Source organism: Mobula birostris, chromosome 7 (assembly GCF_030028105.1).
Source record: "Mobula birostris isolate sMobBir1 chromosome 7, sMobBir1.hap1, whole genome shotgun sequence".
NCBI classification, from domain to species: Eukaryota; Metazoa; Chordata; class Chondrichthyes; order Myliobatiformes; family Myliobatidae; genus Mobula; species Mobula birostris.
The window spans coordinates 70,519,854-70,546,037 of NC_092376.1; the positions used below are offsets into that span (position 1 = coordinate 70,519,854).

The 26,184-nt window shown below is 38.9% G+C and overlaps 1 protein-coding gene across 7 annotated transcripts in view; it reads left to right on the forward strand.

The window, feature by feature from the left end:
• Positions 1-26,184, forward strand: part of fat3a (FAT atypical cadherin 3a) — a 728,759-nt gene that overhangs the window by 386,745 nt on the left and 315,830 nt on the right. For all 7 annotated transcript variants that reach the window (XM_072263367.1, XM_072263369.1, XM_072263370.1 and 4 more), the window contains exon 4: positions 25,348-25,662. In XM_072263367.1, coding sequence (XP_072119468.1) covers positions 25,348-25,662 — 315 coding nt within the window. The remainder of the gene's footprint in view (positions 1-25,347; positions 25,663-26,184) is intronic.

The following is a 26,184-nucleotide window of genomic DNA, read 5'->3' on the forward strand; positions in this document are numbered from 1 at the left end:
GCAAGGATCTCACTAAATACCCAAAATAACAATATGTCATTGCCGGCTGGAAGAATATTATATATATAATAAATGTCCTATTCAGAGCTTTAAAATAGTTTTATTTTTCATGCAGTTATATAGCTGTAACATCATATTTAGAATAATACCTATAACCTGTTAAAACATGATTTGAAGATGATGAAACAGGTCTCCTGACATGGGTGACTGTCTGATTCAAAAGCAATAGCACAAGGGCTGTGGATTTCACCTTTATTGAGTGTAAAAATAAATATTGCTGAAGTAGTGAGATCAAAATTTGAGGTGTTCTAACACAAGTAGCACAAGGAAATGCCCAGTCCAGTTTTGTAATTGGTGCAGTTTCACTGCAAAGTAATTGTTAGCATGATGTATACTGGGTTTACATCAATTTATGAGCCATTGCTCATATAACGCAGTATTTAGTGAATCCAATTTCTAGACTTGAGTGGCAGCAGAGTGTGTATCTGCTACCTAATGTAAAGCATAGTATTTGTTGAGCAATTTAGCAATGCTATGGGAAAGTGTCTGGGCTTCAACATGTCAGCGGATCTACCCTGGGCCCGGCATGTTGATGCACTCATGAAGAAGGCATGCCGGTGGCCATACTTCTTCAGGAGTTTGAGGAGATTTGGTATATCTCCAAATTTGTACAGAAGTACTTTGGAGAGCATGCTGTCTAACAACCAGCTGGTATTGAGGCTCCAATGCATAGGATCGAAAGTGGTTGTAAAGGGTAGTAGATTCAGCCCCTTCCATCACAGGAACAACCCTCCCCCACTGTCAACGCCATCTCCAACAGGCAGTGCTCCAAGAAAGCAGCATCTATCATTAAGGAACCTCAGGATCCTGGACTTGCCTCTTCTCATTGCTACCATCAGGGAGGAGGTACGGGAGAACGAAGGTGCATTCTCAATGTTTTAGCAACAGCTTCTTCACTCTGCCACCAGATTTATCAACCTTGCTATTCCTCTTTTGCAGCTTGTCATTTTTTTATATGTCTTACACTACACTACTGCCACAAAACGACAAATTTCATGACAAATGTCAGAGATGATAAACCTAATTCTGATTCTGATGTACTGCGTGGTCATACAAACATAGTACAACATTAAATAAACATAATCTAACGTGAAATTTTAGCTTAAACTGTGAAACTATGGGAACATAATAAAGATAGCAGTATTTAGAGGAACACATTATTTAATCTTTAGATTCTGGACTAGTTCCTGAGGATTGGAGGGTGGCTAATGTAACCCTGCTTTTTGAAAAAGGAGGGAGAGAGAAACCGGGGAATTATAGACTGGTTAGCCTTACATCGGTGGTGGGGAAACTGCTAGGGTCAGTTATCAAAGATGTGATAACAGCACATTTGGAAAGCGGTGAAATCATTGGACAAAGCCAGCATGGATTTGTGAAAGGAAAATCATGTCTGACGAATCTCATAGAATTTTTTGAGGATGTAACTAGTAGAGTGGATAGGGGAGAACCAGTGGATGTGGTATATTTGGATTTTCAAAAGGCTTTTGACAAGGTCCCACACAGGAGATTAGTGTGCAAACTTAAAGCACACGGTATTAGGGGTAAGGTATTGATGTGGATAGAGAATTGGTTGGCAGACAGGAAGCAAAGAGTGGGAATAAACGGGACTTTTTCAGAATAGCAGGCAGTGACTAGTGGGGTACCGCAAGGCTCAGTGCTGGGACCCCAGTTGTTTACAATATATATTAATGACTTATATGAGGGAATTAAATGCAGCATCTCCAAGTTTGCGGATGACACGAAGCTGGGCGGCAGTGTTAGCTGTGAGGAGGATGCTAAGAGGATGCAAGGTGACTTGGATAGGTTAGGTGAGTGGGCAAATTCATGGCAGATGAAATTTAATGAGGATAAATGTGAGGTTATCCACTTTAGTGGCAAAAACAGGAAAACAGATTATTATCTGAATGGTGGCCAATTAGGAAAAGGGGAGGTGCAACGAGACCTGGGTGTCATTATACACCAGTCATTGAAAGTGGGCATGCAGGTACAGCAGGTGGTGAAAAAGGCGAATGGTATGCTGGCATTCATAGCAAGAGGATTCGAGTACAGGCGCAGGGAGGTACTGCTGCAGTTGTACAAGGCCTTGGTGCGACCACACCTGGAGTATTGTGTGCAGTTTTGGTCCCCTAATCTGAGGAAAGACATCCTTGCCATAGAGGGAGTACAAAGAAGGTTTACCATATTGATTCCTGGGATGGCAGGACTTTCATATGATGAAAGACTGGATCGACTAGGCTTATACTCATTGGAATTTAGAAGATTGAAGGGGTATCTTATTGAAACATATAAAGTCCTAAAGGGATTGGACAGGCTAGATGCAGGAAGATTGTTCCCGATGTTGGGGAAGTCCAGAACGAGGGGTCACAGTTTGTGGATAAAGGGGAAGCCTTTTAGGACCGAGATTAGGAAATACTTCTTCACACAGAGAGTGGTGAATCTGTGGAATTCTCTGCCACAGGAAACAGTTGAGGCCAGTTCATTGGCAATATTTAAGAGGGAGTTAGATATGGCCCTTGTGGCTAAAGGGATCAGGGGGTATGGGGGGAAGGCTGGTACAGGGTTCTGAGTTGGATGGTCAGCCATGATCATACTGAATGGCGGTGCAGGCTCGAAGGGCCGAATGGCCTACTCCTGCACCTATTTTCTATGTTTCTATGTTTAAAAAATAACCCTGTGAAAAGAATTAGAGAAGAACTTTGTTTTCTTAGGCTATAAGTTGACAGTTTAGACTTAGTATGCACCTTCTGTGACCCATGGGAATTTCAGGAAAAGGAGACAAGGTCTGTAGGTGTGCCTACAGTTGACCATACTCAAATTTAGGATTTCTAAATGTAAGGGGAGCTCAATCCATTGTGGTGTTTTAGTGAGGCCAAGGGAATCTGGGGGGGGGGGTGCGGGTGTGGGTGCCATCCCAGAGCTAGAAAAAACGTGTCCATTCAAAAGAAACTTTCAAATCATCATCTACAAACTAATAACCAGTTTTAGAAACTGGTGGACATGAGGTACACATTGAAGGGAATGAATTTAGAAGCATGGGAGTGAATTGGGATACACATTGCTTCCAAGCACGTAGATTGAAACAGGTGAAGTCACAAAAGGTTTTGCTTATATATGTGGCTGCCCAGAAACGCCAAACAAAATAACATTGTACTTTTGTCACACATTTCTGCTTCCTGAACTTTGGAAATGAATAAAATGGAGCTATTGCAGTTGTCCAGTACAAGGTATTGGTATCCTGTACTTGCACTCCAATAAAATGTACAGCTCTTTTGAACTCCAGCCATGGTTTTTAGGATTTTTGAAACAAATCATATATATTATAAATATAAAGCTCAACTTTCTATAAAGCTCAAGTATCTTTTCATCTCTCACTTTTATTGTACCTCTGATGTAGCTAGCACTAGTTTCTCAATCACATGACAGGATTTTTGTACTTAATTGGCAACATTTCCCTCTGCTCAATTAAGACTTTTACTCCCACATTGGAACATGAACTATTGATAACTATTCCTCAGCTGCCTATTCCCAAATGCTTTTCAACATTGGATTCCATAGTTGCAGCAGTTGCCCTCCATTTGAGATGGAGAATCTGCTGTCAGTTTCGATCTGCCGAACAGCAAAGAAAAGAACCTGGAAACATTAGTGATGTTGGGGGGCTTGTGGGGGGGGGGGGGAGAGATTGGAGACACTGTAGAGAAGGAGATGGACAGGAAATGATCGGCGGTATTGTTGTTATTGAGTCAGTGGAGGGAAGAGTTCAGAAGGTTTCCTTGTGGTCACGTGGAGGAGATTGGGGCAACATTTGAGAAGGATTCAGAGAGTTTGGTCAGGCCAGCTTAGACTGAGGGGCTGTTAGGAACAGGGCTAGAATGTACTTGTTGTGGGAGGAATAACAGGAAAGGTGGAGGCAGAGATTATTGGTTCAGACAATGAATAAGGAAGGAATAGGCAGCAGTGTGATTATCTTGTGGCCATTTTACTGCAGGGATAGATGGCTAGAGAGTTAAGCTATGTCTCATTGCGAGCATGCTTCAGAGACGGTGCAATTGAATTCCCATCATGTTCTCATAGGGAATATAGTAGACAAATGTACCCCTCTCATTGGGATAGCAAGGGTAACCGCTGACCAAAGGTCTGCACTCAAGTTTCCTAACTGACATGATTGACCTGGGAAAACATGATTTAAACAGGGTTAAACTGATTTTTAATCATGTCTTTTTTTTAAACAAACCTATGTCGCACGATCTAATACTTGGAAATGTTATTCTACTCACCCATGTAAAACTAAATGGTAAATAATCAAAAGGAGCAGTGGTCCCTGCACTCATTCTAATGGAATGCCTTTTATTGCCATATTTAAATTAAACTCCCACAGTACACTAAGGTGTCCAATTTAAATGTAACATGTGGCAGATGGGTTTTCCAGAATTTAGAAAAATAGCTGGCAAAATTGAGGTGGAGCAGCTGGGTCTAGTAGCTGGAGGTTTTTAAAGCAACACTTGTCAACTTGGAAGAGCGTGAATGTTATATAACTCTGAACCCCTGAGCTAAAGCACACAGACCAGATTGTTTTTGCTTGATCTCTTTTCTCCCACTGTTGTGTATTTAACACTTCAGTGGTATTGGAGTAATATTGTAAATATATTGTTCGATTAAGTATTCTTGTTTGTTTAAATAATTCATTATGGGGTACACGTAAAATGCGTGATCAGCACGCTACCACGTGATACGTACTCGCTTAAAGTAAACATGAAGTTAGGCTCACATTTCAGATGCTCATGTTTTCCTTTGCATTATTTGAATGTTTTGAAGTTACAAAACATAGCAGTAGTGACGAGGTGCTTTAAAAATGAGCCCAGATGGCTACTGACCTGTTGAGGTGCAGCGAGGAAAGGCATGTGTAAAAGAACCCAGCGCCGTGAGGAATGGTCAAGTTTAAAAGTAAGCAGCGCAGTGCGTGCAGAGACAGTCACATTTAAAATGAAAGGCCATAAAATGGAAGAATTCACGGATTCATAAACAGTGAGTACCGGGTGATTATAATTACTTTAAAAAAAGAGCAGAACTGGCTGGCTACATCAGAAAGTCTGAAGTGTTTGATTGCTCAACATGTGTATAAGCTAATCAAACAATATTTTAAGAGACTCCTGGACAGGTGTATGGAGCTCAGGAAAATAGAGGGCTATGGGTAACCCTAGGTAATTTCTCAGGTAAGGACAGGTTCGGCACAGCTTTGTGGGCCAAAGGGCCTGTATTGTGCTGTAGGGTTTTTCTATGTGATATTTGAAGCAAATAAAATAACCAATGAGAAGTGAGTACCAATTGTGCTAAATACAATGGATTTAAAGGCATACCGTTTGATTTGAAATTTAACTGCTCCAACCAAACCAGCAGAAAAGAGCTTTGCTGATATTGTGATTGTAATGCAAGGACATTTAGAACCAAAGGCATTGTTGATTGTAGAATGCTTTCGTTTCATAAGTAGAATCAGAAGGAAGGGGATTCTATTTTAGCGTATGTGGCAGAATTGAAGAGATTGTCTGAGCATTATCATTTTAGTAATAGGCTTAATGATACACTGAGAGATCAGTTAGTTTGTGGATTCTCACATGAAAGCATTCAAAAACGGCTCCTAATGGAAGCACAATTCACATATAAAAGAGCAGTTGAAATTGCTGTATCAATGGAAACAGCAAAGAGAGACGCAGTTGAGTTGCAGTTGGAAATGAAAGTGAGTAAGAATAAAATTGCAACATCTTAACAGAAACTGGCCTGGCTAAGTAAATTGTTACCAGTTTGTCAGGGACTTAACAACACCAGACTAATGCAGGTTTACAGATGAAACTTGCAGAAAATGCAACAAAATAGGTCACATACATAGGGCATGTTGGGCAGACAAAAATAAATAAGCTGCACAGGGAAGAGAAAACATAAAAAGTCAAGTTGCAGTTTCAAAAGAAGCACTAATCTGCATGTTGTTGATGAAAAATCTGATAATGATGAGAGTAACACAGGGCAGTGTGTACCTTTGAGATTTGCAATGTAAAATCTAGTAATAGGCAAGCAATATGGCTCACTCAGAAGTGAACATGGCCACTGGCTTGGCTGTTTCAGTAATTCCATAAAATGAGTTTGATCAGCGTTTCAAAGATACTAAACTGAAGCCGGCAAATATCCAACTAAGAACATATACTGGAAAAAAGATAGCTCCTGTGGGAATGAACTTTGTGACAGTGAAATACAACAACCAACAAGCCACACTGGATTGTATATGGTAAAAACAGGAGGGCCAGCATTGTGGGGACGTGATTGGGTGAGTCAACTATAACTTGATTGGAGATCCATTCACCATTTGCATGCCACATCTGCAATGAAGACAACTGAAAGGGAATTAAGAAAGGTGCTGGATGGTGCCACAGCAGTGTTCAAGGGTGGCTTTGGAAAACTCAAACATATCAAGGGTAAAATACTGTTAAATGAAAATTCCGCACCCGAGTCTTGCAAGGCCTGTCCTGTTCCTTATATCATCCATGATAAAGTAGCCGGTGAGCTAGATCACATGGAGGCTGAAGGAGTACTTACTGTGGTTGAGTGGAGCCCATGTGCCTCGCAGTGGTCGCAGTAGCTAAGAAGAATAGATCTGTCAGGTGATTTTAAGGTTACCTTCAACCCAATACTAAAAGTAGATCAGTATCCTCTGCTCAAGATAGAGAATATCTTTTAAGCTTTCTGGAGGAAAACACCAGCAAAATGGAATTAACTACAGATGGAGCGGGAAGAAGAGTCCAAAGTATGTCTCCCCATAAACATTCGCAAAGGGCTTTATCACTCTAATAAGCTTATTTTTGGAGTAGCATTTGCACTGTGCTCTGGCAGAGAGGTATTTTATTTTAATTTATTGAATTTATTGAGTTTCAGTGCGGAATGGGCCCTTCCAGCCCTTTGAGCTAAACCACCCAGCAATCCCCAATTTAATGCTATCCTAATCATGGGACAACTTATAATGACCAATTAACCTACCAAACGGTAGGTAGGCTTCGGTCTGTGGAAGGAAACCGGAGCACTCGGAGGAAACCCGTGCAGCCATGGGGAAGAACATACATACTCCTAGCAGACAGCGGTGGGAATTGAAGCCAGGTCACCTGTACTGTAAAGCGTTGTGCTAACCACTGTGCTACCATGCTGCTGTATGGAACATGTGCTGCAAGGCTGTCCAGGCACTCTGTTTTACCTGGATGACATCATTATTACCAGTAAAGATGTCAAGGAACATCATTACCAGTAAAGATGACAAGAAACATCTCCAAAACCTCAAGACAGTGTTAAAAAGATTAGCAGATTATGGGCTCAAAGCTCGACAGAAGTGGGAATTCTTTAAACCAAGCATCACTTATTCTTGTCACACTATTGGTGTAGGATTACACAAGTGCACCTAGAAAATTCACGTTGTGGTGGACGTTGTAATGCCAGAGGAAGTGTTACAGTTGCGGTCCTTCATAGAATTTCTCAGCTACTGTAACAGGTTCCTGCCAAACCTGGTTACTGTGCTCCATCCCTTGAACTCATTATTGCACATTGGGAAGAAATGGCAATGGACAAAGCACTGTCTTTCAAAAAGGTAAAGGAAGTGGTGACATCAAACACTGTACTGACACATTATGATCCACATTATCCCAAGAAGCTTGTCTATGACACCTTGCCTTATGGTATAGGTGCAGTATGTCACATGTTATGAGTGATGGAAGAGAATGCCTTTTGCATCATGTTCCCGTATTGCTGCAGAGAAAATTTGTGCACAAATTGACAGAGAGGCTTCCAGTACTTGTATGGGAGAGGGTTTACCCTCATTGCTGATCATCAGCCGCTAGCGTCTGTTTTCAATCCACAGAAGGGACAGCAGCAGCACAAATGTAGAGATGGGTTCTGTTACTTGGAGGACACGATTATAAGATTGAATTCAAGCAGAAGGCTAATCATGGAAATCTTGCTAGATTGTCCAATTTACCTTTGGAAAAGGAAGTAGGTAAAAATTTATAAAAGACGACACTCCTCTTGACATATTCTCTCTAATGCAAATTGAAAAGCTCCCTATTATGGCAGAGATGATCCAAAGGGAAACCAGAAAAGATCTCACTCTGTGTCAGGGCTACATGGTCACCAAAAATAGATGGAATATGCAGCAGAAATTTCAGTTCCCCCATTTTTACCAGCACTGAGATGAACTTGCCCTTGACAGAGATTGTCTTGTGTGGGGATTAAGAGTTGTTGTACCAAGCATGCTGAGAGCTAAAGTGTTGGACGAGCTTCATGCTGGTTATCTAGGCGTGGTTAAAATGAAGATGTTGGCTTGGAGTTTTGTCTAGTGGCCTGGGACAGATCAGCAGATTCAGCAGCTTGCCTTGCATTGTGCAGAATGCCAACACGTCCAGATGAGGCCAATAGCAGCACCTCTCCATCCTTGGAGAGTAGGGGAATGCCCTACACTGCCATGCCTTGAGGATTCATGTGGATTTTGCCAGACCATTTATGGGCACAAATTTCTCGGTGGTAGTGACCAGCAGTATTTCCGATAGCCTCCACTACAGCCTCGCACACTAATGTGTTGAGAAGCCTCTTCACAAGGACTGGTGTTACAGGACATTTAGTCCGTGACAATGGACCACAGTCTATGGCCATAGAACAGTATCAGTCATTCCTGACAATGAATGGAATACGACATATTACATTTGCACCGTACCACCCAACTAAAAATGGCTTTGTGGAAAGGTTTGTTCAGAGTCTAAAGAGCACACTGCGAACAATGTCAGCACAACACACTACACTGACACTGAATCAGAAGCTTGCCAATGTCTTCCTTGCAGATCGCAATGCAGCACATTCCACAACCAACAACTCACCAACTATGCTGGTCCTTGGTTGTCCCTTGCATTCAAACTTGGATCTCCTCCAACCCAATTTCAGAAGGAGTATGCAGGACAAACAGCTGAGACAAATTGAAGGCAATCAACAAGGAGGTTTGATGTTTCTCTCCTGGACAAGCAGCCCTGGTGAGGAACTACAGAGGTGATCAAAAGTAGGTATTTGGAAAGATTACAGATAGAACTAAACTACTCCCCTACACTGTGGAGATTGCATCTGATGTCATTTGGAGATGACACATCAAATCAGTTGAGGAGAGCAAAGGCAATTATGAGAGAAGAAAGGTAACCAGAGCTGTCAGAACCACTCCCTGCTGTCTCAGGGTCGACTTCTACAACCCATGCGGAGGAGGCCCCAGAACCTGAGATTGTTTCACAGCCGCAAATCTCACCTACCAAGCAGAGTGATCCCCCTTGTCAGGAAAGACATTATCCCATAAGAGAACGAAAACCTCCACAGCAATTAAATCTTTTCGCCTGAATGGGACTGTTTACAAATTGATTATGTTGTGGATAGAGTAGATGTATTATATCATATACTGGGTATGTAGTTGGGATGCATACTCTATTTAGTTGGAATTTATAGCTAAACAGGGAGGAGTGTTGTTTATTTAATATTTCAGTGGTAATTGAATAATAGAAATTTCACAAACAAGAAAATCTGCAGATGCTGGAAATCTGAGCAAAACACACACAAAATGCTAGAGCAATTCAGCAGGCCAGGCAGCATCTATGGAAAAATGTTCGGTTGACGTTTTGGGCTGAAACCCTTCGACAGGATTTCATTAAGCATTCTTGTTCGGTTAAATAATTTGTTTCAAGTTTTATATATATATAAATATGTGAATTGCATACGTCATTGTTCTTCGCTTAAAGTAAACACAAAGTTAGACTCACATTTTAGTCTCCCTTGTCTTCCTTTGAATTAGTCTAATCTTTTGAAGTTACAAAACTGAACAGGCAGGCATCCTCTTTCAGGAATTGGAATAACTTGCTTTCAATTTTGTGACCTAAGGTAATTGCAGGAGCTATGAAAATAACATCCAATAACCATTTTCCTGATACATTAAGAATGAAAATCTGTTGCAACTGTTTAAATGTATCAGTTTATCATTATTTAGGCAATGATTTCAACATTAGTGAGGGTGAAATGTATCTTGTTCTAGTATGCTTGGAGCAACATCCATTTTGAGTGTAAAATGCAAGACATCTAATAATTAGAGAATGTTTTAAAATAGTTTATTTTTGCCATTGTGATGTTTTGTCGCTTTAAAATATATTTTGTTTTCTATAATACGCTTTCTGTAATCCTTTATATTTTATTTGGTAATGCTGATATATATGGATTGTAGTTCCCATACAAAATACTTCAATTATACATGAGATATGAATGCATTTTACTATCTCAAAATATTTATCAATGATATTTCAGTTTTTACCTTAATATTGTAGGCATTTTTCAATCTTTATGCAATCTGCATTCTTTAAAATGGCTAAAAAGTGAAATAGTTCTTTGCTCTCTGTAATTAATTGTTACTGTCATTGGTTCTTCAGCATGGTTAATGATGCACTGTAGTGTGAATCCAGGGATATTCTTCAACTGATCACCAGAACTTTGTGAGGATTTTTTTTGTGGTCAACAGCAAGCATCATTAATTCATGCTTGTTCTCTAGGCATTCAAATTAGGCTTTAGTTGTCATCTTTCTTATTCATGCTGTTTTCTGTTAAATTGAGTACTTTTATCTAGAGTAACTTAACCAGCTACATCTGTTTGATCACAAACTACAAACTTATTATTTGGGTGCATGCTGCCATGATAGCGGATCCTTTAATTTTTTTTTGACCCTTCAGGTCAAATAAAAAAAATCCTGCTGCAAATTCCATTTTTCTTTACTGAGTTCTATTGCCTAATAGTGTATCAGGGTTGATCAACTTGAGTAATGTTAATTGGACTTCTAACTGGAAGGTCTGAAATTTAAATAATTCTCAAAAGCAGTAAAATGGATATATTAAAATAGCAGATAATTAAAGTTTAAATATATCAATTAATTTTCAGAACAATCATGTTGAAAAGGCACCAAACATTTAAAGTTCAGTACATTGTTGAAAGACAGGAAGCAAAGATAAAACCCCCTGGTGATAAAGCAGGAACAGTCAAATAAATGGAAAATGTGGGTTGGAGTAGGAAGCTAAACCCCTCAGGGATCAGTTCTTGTCTTTCTACTGCTCGTGGTTTGCATAAAAAGCCTGAGAGAACTTGAAGAAGCCAGAACTAAGTAGACAAAATCTGCACAGAAATTGACTCTAAAAGTTTTTGCTCAGATAGACCAGTGTACCAAGAGATTGTAAAGGGCTCATCTGTTCACCTGGCAATTAGCAATTGGAATTTATATAGACAAATATAAAACAATAAATGCATAAAATGTTAGAAATCATTAGCAAGTCAGATAAGTTCTCTGTAGTGATAAATGGTCAACAGGAGAGTATGATGAATGATTATTGACCTGAAATATTTATTCTACTTTTCTCTCTGATCAGACTCCGACCCGTGGAGTGCTTCTGGCACTCTCTGTTTTTGTTTCTAATATCTAGCACCTGTATTTGGTTCAGGTATAGAAGATGTATGGTGCTGCTTCAATAATACTTCTATTAAGCAGAAAGCTGAAAATAACATTTTGGGAAGAAAGGAATTTGCATTTCTTTAGTCAGCTTTTGCAGTCTCAGGATATCTTGGGAGCTCTCTCTCATGAACAAAAACTCAATCATTCAGTTCAAAATTGAGAATTTAACAATGCCTCAATGATATCACACTTGGCTCTGAGTGAGATAATCTGAGCTCTAGTCTGTCGAAGATTTAATTATATAGTGCATTCTGCTATTCTGCATGATTGATAAATAGAAGCACACACTTAAGCTGTGAAGAGCTATCTTATCTATGCTAGTTTCTTACAAGATGTGGGGAACGATTCTCTAACATATGATTTTCAAGGTGGCAGATTTTTAACCACTGGACATTGCAGATCTTTAAAAAACAGGTATATATGATAACTGTGTGTTATTTCAAAGGCTACACAGAAATTGAAGAATTAGAGAAACCCGGTGCCATGCCAGGAGCTATTAAGATGATTGTTGGAGTCACCTTAATTTTGTTACAGCAAAAAAACATTTAAAGGCATAAATCACACCAGGATTGTCATCCAGAGGTTTCAAGTCAGGCAGGAATGTGGCTTTTAGCTTGTACAAGGTGAAAGCCTTCACCTACTACCGTGTCCCCTGATATTCACAAACGACACATAAGCATTCCAGTTTGCCCACACTCAGTTATACAGTACAGTTGTGCAATGTGTCTCGCGGCTTTTGTCCTTAAGAACATTAGCAATTTGGAACATGGTAAAATGGAATGAAATGCACCAGGAATAGATGAATGATATCCCAGCGATCATTTCTATCTAAAGTTGGTTTGCATTAGAAGCACAACTATTTTGTTGAAAAGAAAAGGCTTATTATTTTCTTTTTTAAAAAAATCATGAAGCTCCTGGTGCAAAATGATGTATGGATAAGTAAAATCTGTCTATATTTCTCTCTGCCTCAGTAAAGAAGTGAGTATAATCAAAAGACCCCATCCACACCAGGCATTCTCTTTCCTTCCCTCTCCCATTGGCCAGCAGGTACAAAAGTCTGAAAACACGTACCACCAGACTCAAAAGGGCAGCTTCTGTCGAACTGTTAGCAAAATCTTGGACGGACTTCTTCTACGATAAGATAGATTCTTGGCCTCGTAATCTATTTTGTTATGAACTTGCACTTTATCGCTTACCTGTACTACACTGTATTCTGCATTGTTACTGTTTTACCTTATTCTAGCTCAATGCATTGTGTGATGATTTGACCTGTACGAACACTACATTGCTCGTTATGTATCTTGGTGCATGTGAAAATAATAAACCAATATCAATATCTGTTTATGAAAAATCTGTTCCAGGAATCGTTATTTCTAAATATCAAAACCTTTACTGTAGTTTATTCCAAATATACTTGGAAGCCAGATGCTCAAAATTATATCAAGCCTCCTCATATGCACTCAGTGACTACCTTATTATTTACAGGAGGCATCCAATAAAGTGGCCATTAAGTGTATTTTATTCATCAAATTTGGTCTTTTTTTCCCCTCTGATTTTTCTGTGCATTTATTCTCTGATTCTTTTATCTCATGTGACCAGTTTGCATAGAATTAAATGCTGAAGCGTTTGAAGAGTATATATCTCAAAAACGTGTTCAAATTTACCACAGCGTAAATGTGATGGGAGAAGGTTGGAAGAGTTCGGTTACATATTTTAGGAACCGATCACATTTTTTTTCCAGTTTTCTCATTGCTGCCTGGTACTTTGTCTTTAGCGTGTCAGTATTGCATTTATTTTGAAGAATGAGCCTTGGTGAAGGTAATGAACTTAAACACATTGCTTGAATTAATTACTAATGCTTTTGCTAATAATTTATGGATGAATTTTTGCAAGTATGTTGAAGAGTAGGTATAGCACTTACACTGCAATCTTTTCTTGGGTATTTGTACTTTGATTTTTTTTAACATTTTGTGTGAAATTTTTAATTAAATATTTGTTAAGTATTACCTTGTAATTACCAGAAGAGAAATCCTTAATGATTAAAAGATTGCTTTCAATCAGGTAAGATTTTGTTCAATGGGTAGTGTTGAATGCAGATGAAGCATGGGTGGCTGTCTGGTGTAATTGAATTCCTTTATATGCCAAGCATGATCATATTGGATTTGTGCTTTTTTCTTTTAAAAAAAAGTACAGATAAAAAAGTTGCTCTACATTTGGAGTTCAAAAGTTAGCCATCCACTAAAATTTATTGCAATTGTTTTGATGCATTTGACATATTAGTGGTGTGCATTAGAATATTAACAGGTCCTACTTTTCCACCTTTCAATAATGTTTTCTTTCACTGTCACAGAATAGCCTAATAAACAAAGATTAATTTTCTAAAAGTAATATTATATGTTAGAAGTGAAAATAACAGTTGATGGAGTACTAATGATTAATAGATGCACATTAATCTCCTTTGCTAGTTTGACAGGTGTACTAGCCAACTTCATAAAATATGCTCCAAACCCTTATTCAGTAACAGAAGAATTTGACCGGAACAACATTTTAAGAATTTCCCTAATAATGTAGAGAACACAATTTTTTTCTCTCCATGAACACTATCTCACTATTCATCTGTTGCTTTATTTATTCTTGTAATGCATTATCATTTTTGTCTTGCACTTTACTGTTGCACAAAACACAAGTTTCACAACATATGCCAGTGATAATAAATCTGATACTAAAAATAATCTAAATTACCAAAATGCAGGTCCCTCAACTTTTTTCAGAACTGTATTTGGAAGAAGCAAATTCAAATAGAATTAGGCATTTCAGAATGTTCTACTAGGTATTTTGCAAGACAAGAACATTTGTATTTATTTATTTATATATATTGGGAGAGAGATTGGCCTCAAAGCAATTTGTTAAACCATTGAAGGCGATAAATTTTGAAAGGGCAACACCAATACCTGGACCCTGCAAGGATATTCAGATATAAACCTTGAATTTAATTACAGTTAATTAAAGGGAGATATTTTGGTGTAATAGAGTTATTGGACAAAGAAGAAAAGATGCTCATTACTTTTCTTATATGTGTCTGTTTGATATCCAAGGTAAAGAGCTGCTTTCCTTTCTCTGACGTGCAGCTAGATATTGAGAAGTCAATCATACATGGTGAGGAAAATAATATATTTTCCATGAAATGGCTACAAAAAATATAAACATAACTTTTAAAAACCTTTGGTATCTTTAATAGTCAAGTAAATCTTCTATTCTTTCCAACTTTCATCTCATGAAATACCTATTAATATGCAGATGAGATATGGGAGCCATTCATGTATCACCTTTAATGATCTCCGTTTTGAAATATACTGGTTGGTATACCATTGGAAATGTGACAACAAATCTGTATGTAAGAGGTTTCTTTTTTTAATGTCATGCGTAGTGTAATTAAAATGGCTTCTTTGTTATAATTGAAAGGGCTTCTTTGTTATGTTAACGGCTGAGAAAGTCCTCCCACTAGCAGTTTGTTTGGATCACGTTACTGATAAGAAGATGTTACGAACCAATTGGGATAATTGTTATGTTTTTGGTGTGTCTGTAAGATATTGTATGCGTGGGGGTTTTGGGGGAGAAGGCGGGAGAGAGAGACAGAGGATGAACCAGGTGCTGTGAGTCCACTAATGGGGTAGGACCCCGAGCGGGGCGTTCGGCGAGGAGAGGAGACGGAGACGGACTCATGTGGAGTGTCTGGTCGACCACCGTTGTTGGTCCCAGGCGGCCGGTCGAGGTGGTCTGAGGGATCGCAGGGTGAAGAAGAAGGGTCCTGAGCTCCAACTGTTTGTGCACAAAGAGATTGAACTTTGATATTATTTTCCTTTTATATTTTATTCTCTTATTAATTATATAGTTCCAGTAATATCTATAAACCGTAAATCATTTAATCGTATCTGGTGTATTGTCTGTTATTTGGGCGGGGTGGGGTACATCACACAGCATCCACACAAACTAATTACCCAGTTTGGCGGGGCCGAGGGCGGTTTCCCTAGACGACAGCGTGCCTAGTGACTCTGAGGCTGGCCAGGGGGGCTACATGTATATGCTCAGTTTCCATTAGCAGAAATATAATAATTACTGGATAAAATTGTTAGGATATTGGTTGAGGGATACTTGTTGTCCAGTACTCTAAAATACTTATTTGCTTTCCATTGAAAGAGCATTATGTGAATTTTACAGCCATCTTTTAGAGCAGATCAAGCAATGGTTTAGTGTCAAAACTGAATAACGGTCCTTAAGAATATATTGACATTCTGAAGTTCAATACTCAAAGTTCAAAGTAAATTTATTATTAAACTACATATATGTCACCAAATACTAGCCTAAAATTAATTTTCTTGCAGGCATTCACAGTAGAAAAATGAAAATACGTTAGAATCAATGAAAAACTGCACATAAACAAGACTGACAAACAACTGATGTGTAAAAGAAGACAATCTGTGCAAATACAAAAGGAATCAAGTAATTATAATAATAAAAAGTAAATAAATAATACTGAGAACACAAGTTGTAGAGTCATTAAAATGATTCCATAGGTTTTGTAGAATGATCAGTTCAGAGTTGTGATGAGTGAAGATGTCCACATTGGTTTGGGAGCCTGATGGTTGAAGGTTAATAATTGTAGCTGAACCTCATGGTTTGGGACCTAAGGCTACTTTACTTCCTTCCTCATGGTAGTGGTGAGAAGAGAGCACAGCCTGATGGTGGAAGTCGTTGATGATGGATGCTGCTTTCTAGTGGCAACACGCTTTGTAGATGTCCTCAGTGGTGGGCAAGTTTTTCCTGTGATGAACTGAGCTGTATCCACCACTTCTTGTAGGTATTTCCATTCTTGGGCACTGGTGTTTCCAAGCAATCAGTCAGAAGTGTGTCAGCATTTTAGATGACAGGTTAAACCTACCTACACTTCAAAGTAGAGGTGCAGTTGAATTTTCTTTGAAATGGCTTTTACATGCTGGTACCAGTACAGGAATTTAAAGTTACTGAAGCTCTTCACCTCCAATCCCCTAATGAGCAATGGCTCAATGGTCTTCAGTTTCTTCCTCATGTAGTTAATAATTGGCTCTTTGGTTTTGCTGATGTTGAGAGATTGTTGTCATGGCACCACTCAACATTTTCAATTTTCAATCTCCCATCAATATGCCGATTTGTCGCCACCTTGCTGTTGGAGCTGTGCTCAGCTTCACAGTCATAAAGTGAGTAGAGGGTGGGCTAAGCACACAGCCTTATGGTGCACCTGTGCTGATGGTGATTGTGGAGGAGATGTTGTGCCAATTCATACTGACTGGGGCCTGCAAGTGTGGAAATTGAGGGTCCAGTTACATAAAGAGGTATCAAGGTAAAGGTCTTGTATTAATCAGTTTTGAGGAGCTCATAGTGTTAAATGTGGAGCTGTAGTCAATGGAGAACATCCTGATGTATGTATCTTCACTGTCCAGATGTTTCAGAACTGAGTGGAAAGCCAATGAAATGGCACCTGCTGTTGACTTATTGTGAAGTTAGGCAAATTAGTGTGTATCCAAGTCACTCCTCAGGCAGGAGCTAATATGCTTCATGGCAACCTCCCAAAGCATGTTATCACAGTGGATTTAAGTGCTACTGGATGTTAGCCATTGAGGCATCAGTTTTTGGGTACTGGTGTGATTGAAGTCTGCTTGAAGTAGATAGATACCAAAGACTGCCAAAGTGAGAGGTTAAAAGTTTCAATTGATTGGCACAGGTCTTCAGTACTTGGCCGTCTGGGCCTCATGCTTTTGGTAGGTTCACTGTCCTGAATTGCTCTCAGTTTAGCCTCAGAAACTGAAAACATAGGGTTGTTGTGTGTTGTGGGAGTTTGTAGAGGTACCTCCATGTTTTGTTGGTCAAAGTGAACATAAAAGGCATTGAGCTCATCTGGAAGTGAAACCGTGTTGTTATTGATGTCATTTGCTTTCATCTTGTGGAAGCTGATAGCATTCTAACTGTCCAGAGCTGTAGAGCATCATTCTGTGTTTCAAGGTTGGTCTGGAATTGCCACTTCTCATGTGGCTTGCTGGAAGTTATACCTGGACTTCCTGTATTTTCCAAGGTTGCTAGACTTGAATACCACTGATCTAGCCCTCAGCAGATTGCAGATCTTTTGGTCCATTGGAGGTTTCTTTGGATGACTGAATGCTTTTGTGTGAACACACTTGTCCACAATTGTCCTTATAAAGTCCATGACAACTCTGGCATAGTCATTCAGGTCCTCTGATGTGTCCCTCAGTATTGCCCAGACCACCAACTTGTAGCAATCCCTAGCCGCTCCTCTGCCTCCTGTTACCACCTCTTTGTTGTCTTTACCTCTGCTCTTTAGCCTCTGTTTGCTTGTAGGAGATGGACAGCCAGGTGATCAGATTTCTCGAAATGTGGTCTAGGGATGGAACAGTCGTCATTCTTGATTGGTAGTGTAGCAGTGGTTGAATTTATTGGGACCCCTGTTGCTGCAGGTGATGTGTTGATGTTAATTGGAATATCTCCAAATAAGCAAGATTGAAGGCTTTGGCAAGTCTGTGAAAGGCGTCTGGGTAAGCTGTATCATGTTTCCTAATCACTCCACTCAATACATCAAGTGCCTGCATAACATTTGCCTTTGGCAGTAAGTAAACTGTGGTCATGATAATGGTCGAATTCTTTAGGTAAGTAGAATGGTCAGTACTTAATCATTAGATGTTCTGGGTCAGGAGAACAAGAGTGTAACGTGACCACAATGTCCTATACCAAAGGAAATAAAATTTCTTAAGTAGTTGGCTTGTTATACAGTTACCTCACCTAATGGAAATGGGCAAGTCCAGTTGCAGAGGAAAACAGATAAATTTTGAATCCAATTCTGAGTTTGAACTGCTTCTCTCCTTCTTTTAGAAAGAGATCACCAGTGCTGCAACCTAAATTTAATTTAATTGGGGATGTGGCTGCAGATGATGGAATACAGAACATGAGAATATTTAATATGCACATAGGAAAAGGTGCCTTCTTTCTGAACAAAGTGGTCAAAGCAGGTATTGAATAAGAAGAGATGGAATAGGAATGAAGTGTGTTCAAGTTTTTTGAATCTTGGAAGGGATATAATGAGGTGAAATTGCTGGAGACATTTCAGAGATTACCGAAGTATTTGAAGCACGCTGTGCTTCAGATCACCTTGGTGTCTGACGATCTGGGGGATGCTCCTCAGTATCCAGCCAAAACTTTCTCCATCAACTAAAATTATCAAAATAGATATTCTGGTAATTATTATATTACTACTGGATGGCTATGGTGTGCATGAATTAGCATTACCTGCATTACAACAATAACAACTTTTCAAAAGTAAACATCAGCTCGAAGACACATTCAGATGTTCGGTCTTTCTTTGTTAATATTATTTAGAGATTAGTATTACTACATACATGGATGGCATATGTATGGGGAGACTGCAGAATGTATGAGAATGGGTTGAGCCAGGACAAAAAATATTGATGTACTGAATTCTTCACGACTGTCTTTCTTCAGCTCATTGCATTTTGATGCGTTGAGACCATAAGATGTAAGAGCATAATTAGGCCACTCGACCCATCGAGTCTGGTCCGCCATTCCATTATGGCTGATTAATTATCCCACTCAACACCATTATCCTGCCTTCTCCTTATAATTGTTAATGCCCTGACTAACCAAGAGCCTAACTACCTTTGCTCCAAATATACTCCATGACTTGGCCTCCACAGCCATCCATATCAATGAATTCTACAGATTCACCACCCTTGGGCTAAAGAAATTCCTTCTCGTCTCTGTTCTAAATGAACGTCCCATTATTCTAAGGCTCTGCCCTCTGGTCCTGGACTCACCCACTTTGGTATATATCTTTCCTGAACCTTCTGAATTGCCCCCAGAAACTCCAGCCATTGTCTTTTCTGCTGTCATCCCTGCTAGTGTACCCTTCCAATCAACTTTAGCCAGCTTTTCTCTCATACCTCTGTAACTTCCCTTTACTCCACTATAATACTAATGCATCTAACTTTATCTTCTTCATCTCAAACTGCAGGATAAACTTCATATTATTACCATTGTCTCCCAAGGGTTCCTTTACCTTTTCCTCCCTAATCAAATTCCAATCCAAATTTGCATTTCCCCTTGTGGGCTCAACCACAAGCTGCTTTAAAAAGCCATCACAAATTCTCTCTTGAGATCCGGCAACCTGATTTTCACAATCTACCTGCATACTGAAATCCCCTGTGCCTCATGTAACATTGCCCTTCTTACATGGCTTTTCTATTTCCTGTTGTTGGCTACTGTTCAGGGTCCTGTATATAACTCTCATCAGGAGTGTCTTTTTGCACTTGCACTATTTTAACTCCACTCAGAAGGATTTTACATCTTACAATCCTATATCAATTCTTTCTAAGGATTTGATTTCATTTTTTACCAATAGAACTACCCTGGACCCTCTGCCTACTTACCTGTCCTTTTGATACAGGAGTATCCTTAGATGTTAAACTCCCAACTATGATCTTCTTTCAGTCACATTTCTGCCAATCTCTAACTGCACTATATGATCATCTACTTTATTTCATATACTGCTTGCATTCAAATATAACACCTTCAGTCCTATGTTCATCACCCTCTTTGATTTTGCCCCCATGTTACACTTCACCTCATCCCATTTATTGTATATTTAATATTCAGTATTATTTGAATAATATTATAAATATATTTTTGGTTCAGCATTCTTTCTTGTTTATATAATTCATTACCTGTTGTATGTAAAAGTACATGAATGGTATATGTCATCATGCCACCAAATAATTTGTGCGCACCTCACTAATGTAAAAGTAAAGTACACCTGCATAAACCTGGCTCCAGGTTTTTCATTCAATTAGTTTTATGTAATGGAGTTTCTGAGGAAACTTGGAATGAAATTTTTAAATTGCTTAACGCTTCATTGTTATGTACCCGCCACTCCCTCCTACAATTTAAAATGGTCCACAGGGCCCACATGACTCAGGATAAGCTATCTCATTTTTATTCAGATATATCCTCCTGTTGTGATAGAATTAACAATGGAGAAGCTTCACTAATTCATACGTTTTGGACATGCCTGAGTCTTGAAAAATGCTGGAAGGAAGTATGTCAAACTTTCTCTGTACTTTTCAAAGTAAATTTTAAGCCTAACCCTTTGACTGCCTTATTTGATATTGTTGGAGGAAAAGATATTATTTTGGAGACGTCTCATTTGCACATTTTGGCTTTTATTTCTCTTATATCTGGGAGGGCGATCTTGTTTAAATGGAAGGATGTCGTTCCACTGACTCACGCTCAATGGTTACGTGATGTTATGTCATGCTTAAATTTAGAGAAGATTCATTGTTCAATTTCTGAATCTAGCCAAGACTTTCAAACATTGTGGGGACCATTTTTGAACAATTTTCAAGACCTTTGATTTGCTGTTAAAGTACAGAGGTCGGCTGATAACATATTTCACTATATGATAAGATGTTTTTTTCCTTCTTTCTTTCTTTACCAAACAGCTTCGATCTTGGTAGTGAGCTTAGATTCTGTTTTTTGAATAATAAATTATCATATTTCAATATTACAATTTAATTTAATTTACATGAATATAGGGTAATGAGATCGCAAGTGTGATTCAAATATAATGTATCTGGTATTATTTTATCTTTTTTTGATTTATAATATATATCTTATACTCTGTATTCTTCTATGTAGAAATTAATAAAAATATTGAAAAAGAAAAAGCAGAAATGGCTGGCTACATCAGACAGGAAGATGTGTTTGATTGCAAACAAGATAACTGGCTGATGTGTACTGAGCAAATTGAGCAGTATTTTGAACCAAATTAAATAGCGGATGAGATATGAGCATTGGCAGGAGCTTATGTCATATGTGCAGGCCTCATTAAAGTAAAAACGAATTACACACACAGATCTCTGGCTCCATGTTTTTTTCCGATTAGTTTTATTATCTGCAATTATAAAACATAACTGCAAATTTTTGCAGGTACAAAACTGAAATTTTGCCCTATCATCTGTCTGTCCATCGTCACAATCTTGCTGTACACTACTTCAACTTGTACACCAACTGCGCCATCCTCAGCCTTATCACTCTACTTCCCAGCCCCTGCCAACATAGTTTAAACCCTCCCCAACAGCTCTAGCAAACCTGCCCGCAAGCATATGGAGTCACAATGTTTTGAAAGTAGATCCACAGTATGTACCCTCACAGCATCTATGTCAGCCATCTTCATCAGTCACATTTTATGTCACACTGATTCTGATAACCTTGTTACATTTCGGATAATGAATACAGTCAGCCCTCATCCGTGAGGGATTGGTTCCAGGACCCCTCGCGGATACCAAAAAATGCAGGTGCTCCAGTCTCTTATTCAACCTGTCTCAATGCGGTGGACCTTAGGACCCAGCGGAACCCCAGACCTTATTTAACCTGTCTCAGTGCGGTGGACATTAGGACCCGGCGGCGGAGCTCTGAATCCGCAGTGTTTCTGTTCACGAAAATAATCACGATCACAATTGAAAATGAAGTAGAAATAATAAAGCGATCAGAAAGAGGTGAAACGTCATTGGAAAAGCTTTAGGCTACAGTCGGTCAACGATCGGAACAATTTGAAAGGATAAAGTGAGAAAGGCCCTGCCCCGATGAAAGTTACAATTATTACTAAGCAACGCAGTGGTTTAGTTATTGGGTTTTTGATCCTTCACATCAACCCGGCATGAATGGAGAGCACGCTCGGGAGCTGAACTTCCGTTCGCGAACCCGGTGCTGAAACATACGTTTCTTAAGTGTTTTATATGCATAGAAAGGTAAAATATATATGCTATACTGAGACAAACATTTGACTAACTGACGCTAAATAATACCGGATGTACCTGTTCCGACTTAATTAGTAAGAGAACTTCAGGTTTTTTTTTTGATCTCGATCCACAATAACCTACGCACATCCTCCCGTATACTTTAAATCTTCTCTAGATTACTTATAATACCTAATACAATGTAAATGCTATGTAAAATAGTTGTCATACTGCATTGTTTAGGGAATAATGACAAGAAAAAAAGTCTGTACATGCTCGAACAACAAGTGTTGGAAGAGCACTTCCAGGTTTTTTTGATTAGCGGTTGAATTCGCGCATGTGGAACTCATGGATGAGGAGGGCCGACTGTACATATTTGTTGTTGTGTATACACTAGAGTTAGAAAGATGAGATCTTGGAGCATGTGAAGTTCTAGTAGGTCCTGCCGGCCAGGGTGGATGAAGGGAGGCTATTTTCCCCAGCTGGGGGTGGAAGTTGGTCTAAAAACTGGTGTTACTATGTCAGGAAGTAGAGTAGGGTTTTAAAACTAAGAGGAGGGAAAACGACATCACCTCGCATGTGGGCAGTTTGTGGAATTCTCTGACACAGAATACTGTGGAGAATAAGTTACAGTATATATTTAAAGTGAAGCTGGATAGACTTCAAGACCTACAGGGACAAGGTCCAGCACCTGGCCGCGTGGTGTGCTGATAACCACTTGGCCCTTAACACCCAGAAGAGCAAGGAAATTATTGTGGACTTAAGGCATGCTAGGAGCCACACTCACGTCCCCGTCTACATCAACAAAGCTGTAGTGGAGTGTGTATCAAGCTTCAAATTCCTTGGTGTCCACATTTCCGATGATCTCACTTGGTCCCTGAACTCTTCCATTCTGATCAAAAAGGTGCAACAGCACCTTTATTTCCTGCGGAGCATCAAGAAAGCTCACCTCTGTCCCAGGATACTGACGGACTTTTACCACTGTACCATTGAGAGCATACTCACCAACTGCATCTCAGTGTGGTATGGCGACTGTCCTGTAACGGACCACAAAGCACTCCAGCGGGTGGTGAAAACTGCCCAGTGGATTATTGGCACCCAATTGTCCACCATTGAGAATATCTACCTGGGCAGGGTGAAAAGCATTATCAAGGATGCATCTCACCCTAACTATGGACGTTTTACTCTCCTCCCATCTGGTAGGCGCTACAGGAGCCTCCGCTCCTGCACCAGCAGGCTCAAGAAGAGCTTTTTCCCTGAGGCTGTGACCCTGCTGAACCTCACATCACAGCGCTAAGCAGTATTGCACCCATATTGGACTGTCTCAGTACATTTATATTTGTGTGCTGTAGCACTTACTTTTTGTTCACAGTTATTTTGTAAATAATACTATTCTTTTGCACTTCTGATCAGATGCTAATTGCGTTTCATTGGCTTTGTATCTGTACTTGGCACAATGACAATAAAGTTGAATCTATTCTAACCTAATCTAATCTAAATGCATCATAGGGTGTGAGGAGAGATTGGGAGCATTGCCTTGAGACACTGGATCAGCTAAAACTGTGTTGGATAGCAGAGGAGGCAGTAAAATGGCATATTATAACTCCTAATTTGCTATATTTCTGTTAATAATATTGAAAGTTTTGTGGCCAATTCCAGGCATTGGAAAATGGTAAATGGTTCCATGTACAATGTGCTAATCAGACAGGCAGAAAAGCTGATTGTTTTTTGTGGTGTATTTTTGTCACAGGACAACGTTTTCTTTCTGCTGCTTTTTCAGTTTGCTTTCATTTTAATTGTTAGGGCTGAATTTCAGCAATGTGGGTATCAATGCTTGTATCCTAGCCATTAAATACCCTCAGATAACGAGAAGTTAAATTGTTTGAGACCAGACTAATTTTTGTCAGGAAACCATGTAACTCGCCTGATTTTTAGAAAGAAGTAGTATTGATAGTATTCGCTTGACTGTGTTTTAACACATTTATGTGACAATTTTTAATAGTACTTTAAATGATGAATGCTGTTACAATAGCAAGGAATAGCTGCTATATAAACCTATTGAGCTGGTTTACATTAGTATCAATAATATGGGTACAAGATTATTAATCTCCTAATTCCAACAGAATAAAGAGTGAGTTACTTATTAGTGTGAAAATTATTATTGACGAGGACACAACAAGCTAACTTTGCTTAATATTTTCAGCCTTAGGGAGTTGTGGAAAACAGCATTTATCTCTTCTTATCAGTCTCTGATATCAATGTATTTTGCAATCATCATGAGCATTAGGATCTTAAAAATAGATAGAGTCAAGCTGAAAATTCATTTAATGAAAAAAAGGCACTGACTTTTGGAGATGATATGTAAATTACATATGTTATATGTATAAAATGTGAGTGGATAGTGAAGGATAAATGAATAGTAAGTAATTTTTCAAACTCAACTGTATTTTCAAATATATAATTGTATAAATTCAATGGAATAATGGGGTTACAAGCTGCTCATGATGTGTGATGAAATTTGTGACTTTAATATTAGGTTAGTAGGCCCTGGATTCTCTAGGCATGCTCAAATATGGTGCTTTACTTTCAAGAACGATAATTTGCAATTTATATCTTACTGTGTATGCTGTTTCAGGATGATTTTTATTGCACCAATAGATTTATGTTGTAATTAGATAATGAAGAATTGAAAAAAGGTAAAATGAAAAAATATGCTTAAAATCAATAACCATCTGTTGTGTATGGGACAAATTCTTTAACCCTTTTTATATTACACTTAGTAAATATCATTACTAAGATGTTTAAAATTATTATTGATGCATATCTGGCTTGGTAAATGTGAGTATCAATCACCATTGTAACCTGTTTAATTCTTCTGTTGCTTTCTGTCTCAGGTTTAATTGTTACGGCCGATGTACTTGATCGTGAAACAACTGCTTCTTACTGGCTTACTGTGTATGCCACGGACCGTGGAGTAGTTCCATTATTTTCATCTATTGAAATCTATATTGAAGTTGAAGATGAAAATGACAATGCACCCATATCTTCTCAACCTATTTACCACCCGTCAGTCATGGAAAACTCTCCCAAGGACGTTCCCATTGTTCAGATCCAGGCCTATGATCCAGATTCCAGTTCTAGTGATAAAATGACATTTAAAATTACCAGTGGGAACCCACAGAATTTCTTCACCATTAACTCTAAGACCGGTAAGTCTCATTATTTTATATTGTCCTTTTTGTAAGAGCCAGTCACATATGAAATACTTTACAACACAGCTGGTTGTCAGCTTTCTACCCTGGAATGCTTTCTTTCCTACTAGTTCACATGTGTTCTGAAAGAATAAAGAATGACCTTTCTATCATGTTTTCCTAATGGATTATCACAAAGATGATTGTTTTTGCAATCAAAGGATTTCCGGCATGTTGAATCAGTCTGTCATGCAATTAAAAGAACTTTTTGATTTACCCCAGGAGAATCACAGACCCTTCCCTCCTTACATTGTCTTGATGAAGAAACACCAGTTGCAATTTCAAAATCAGGATCAGATTTATTATCACGCATATATGATAAGAAACTTGTTTTGCTGCAGCAAAACACTGCAAACACATAAAATTTAAGAAATTATAAGGATAAGTAAGTAGTGCCAAAAAAGGGATAATGAGGTCGTGGATGGGCTCATGGATTGTTAAGACATCTGATGGCGGAAGAAAAGAAGCTGTTCCTAACTC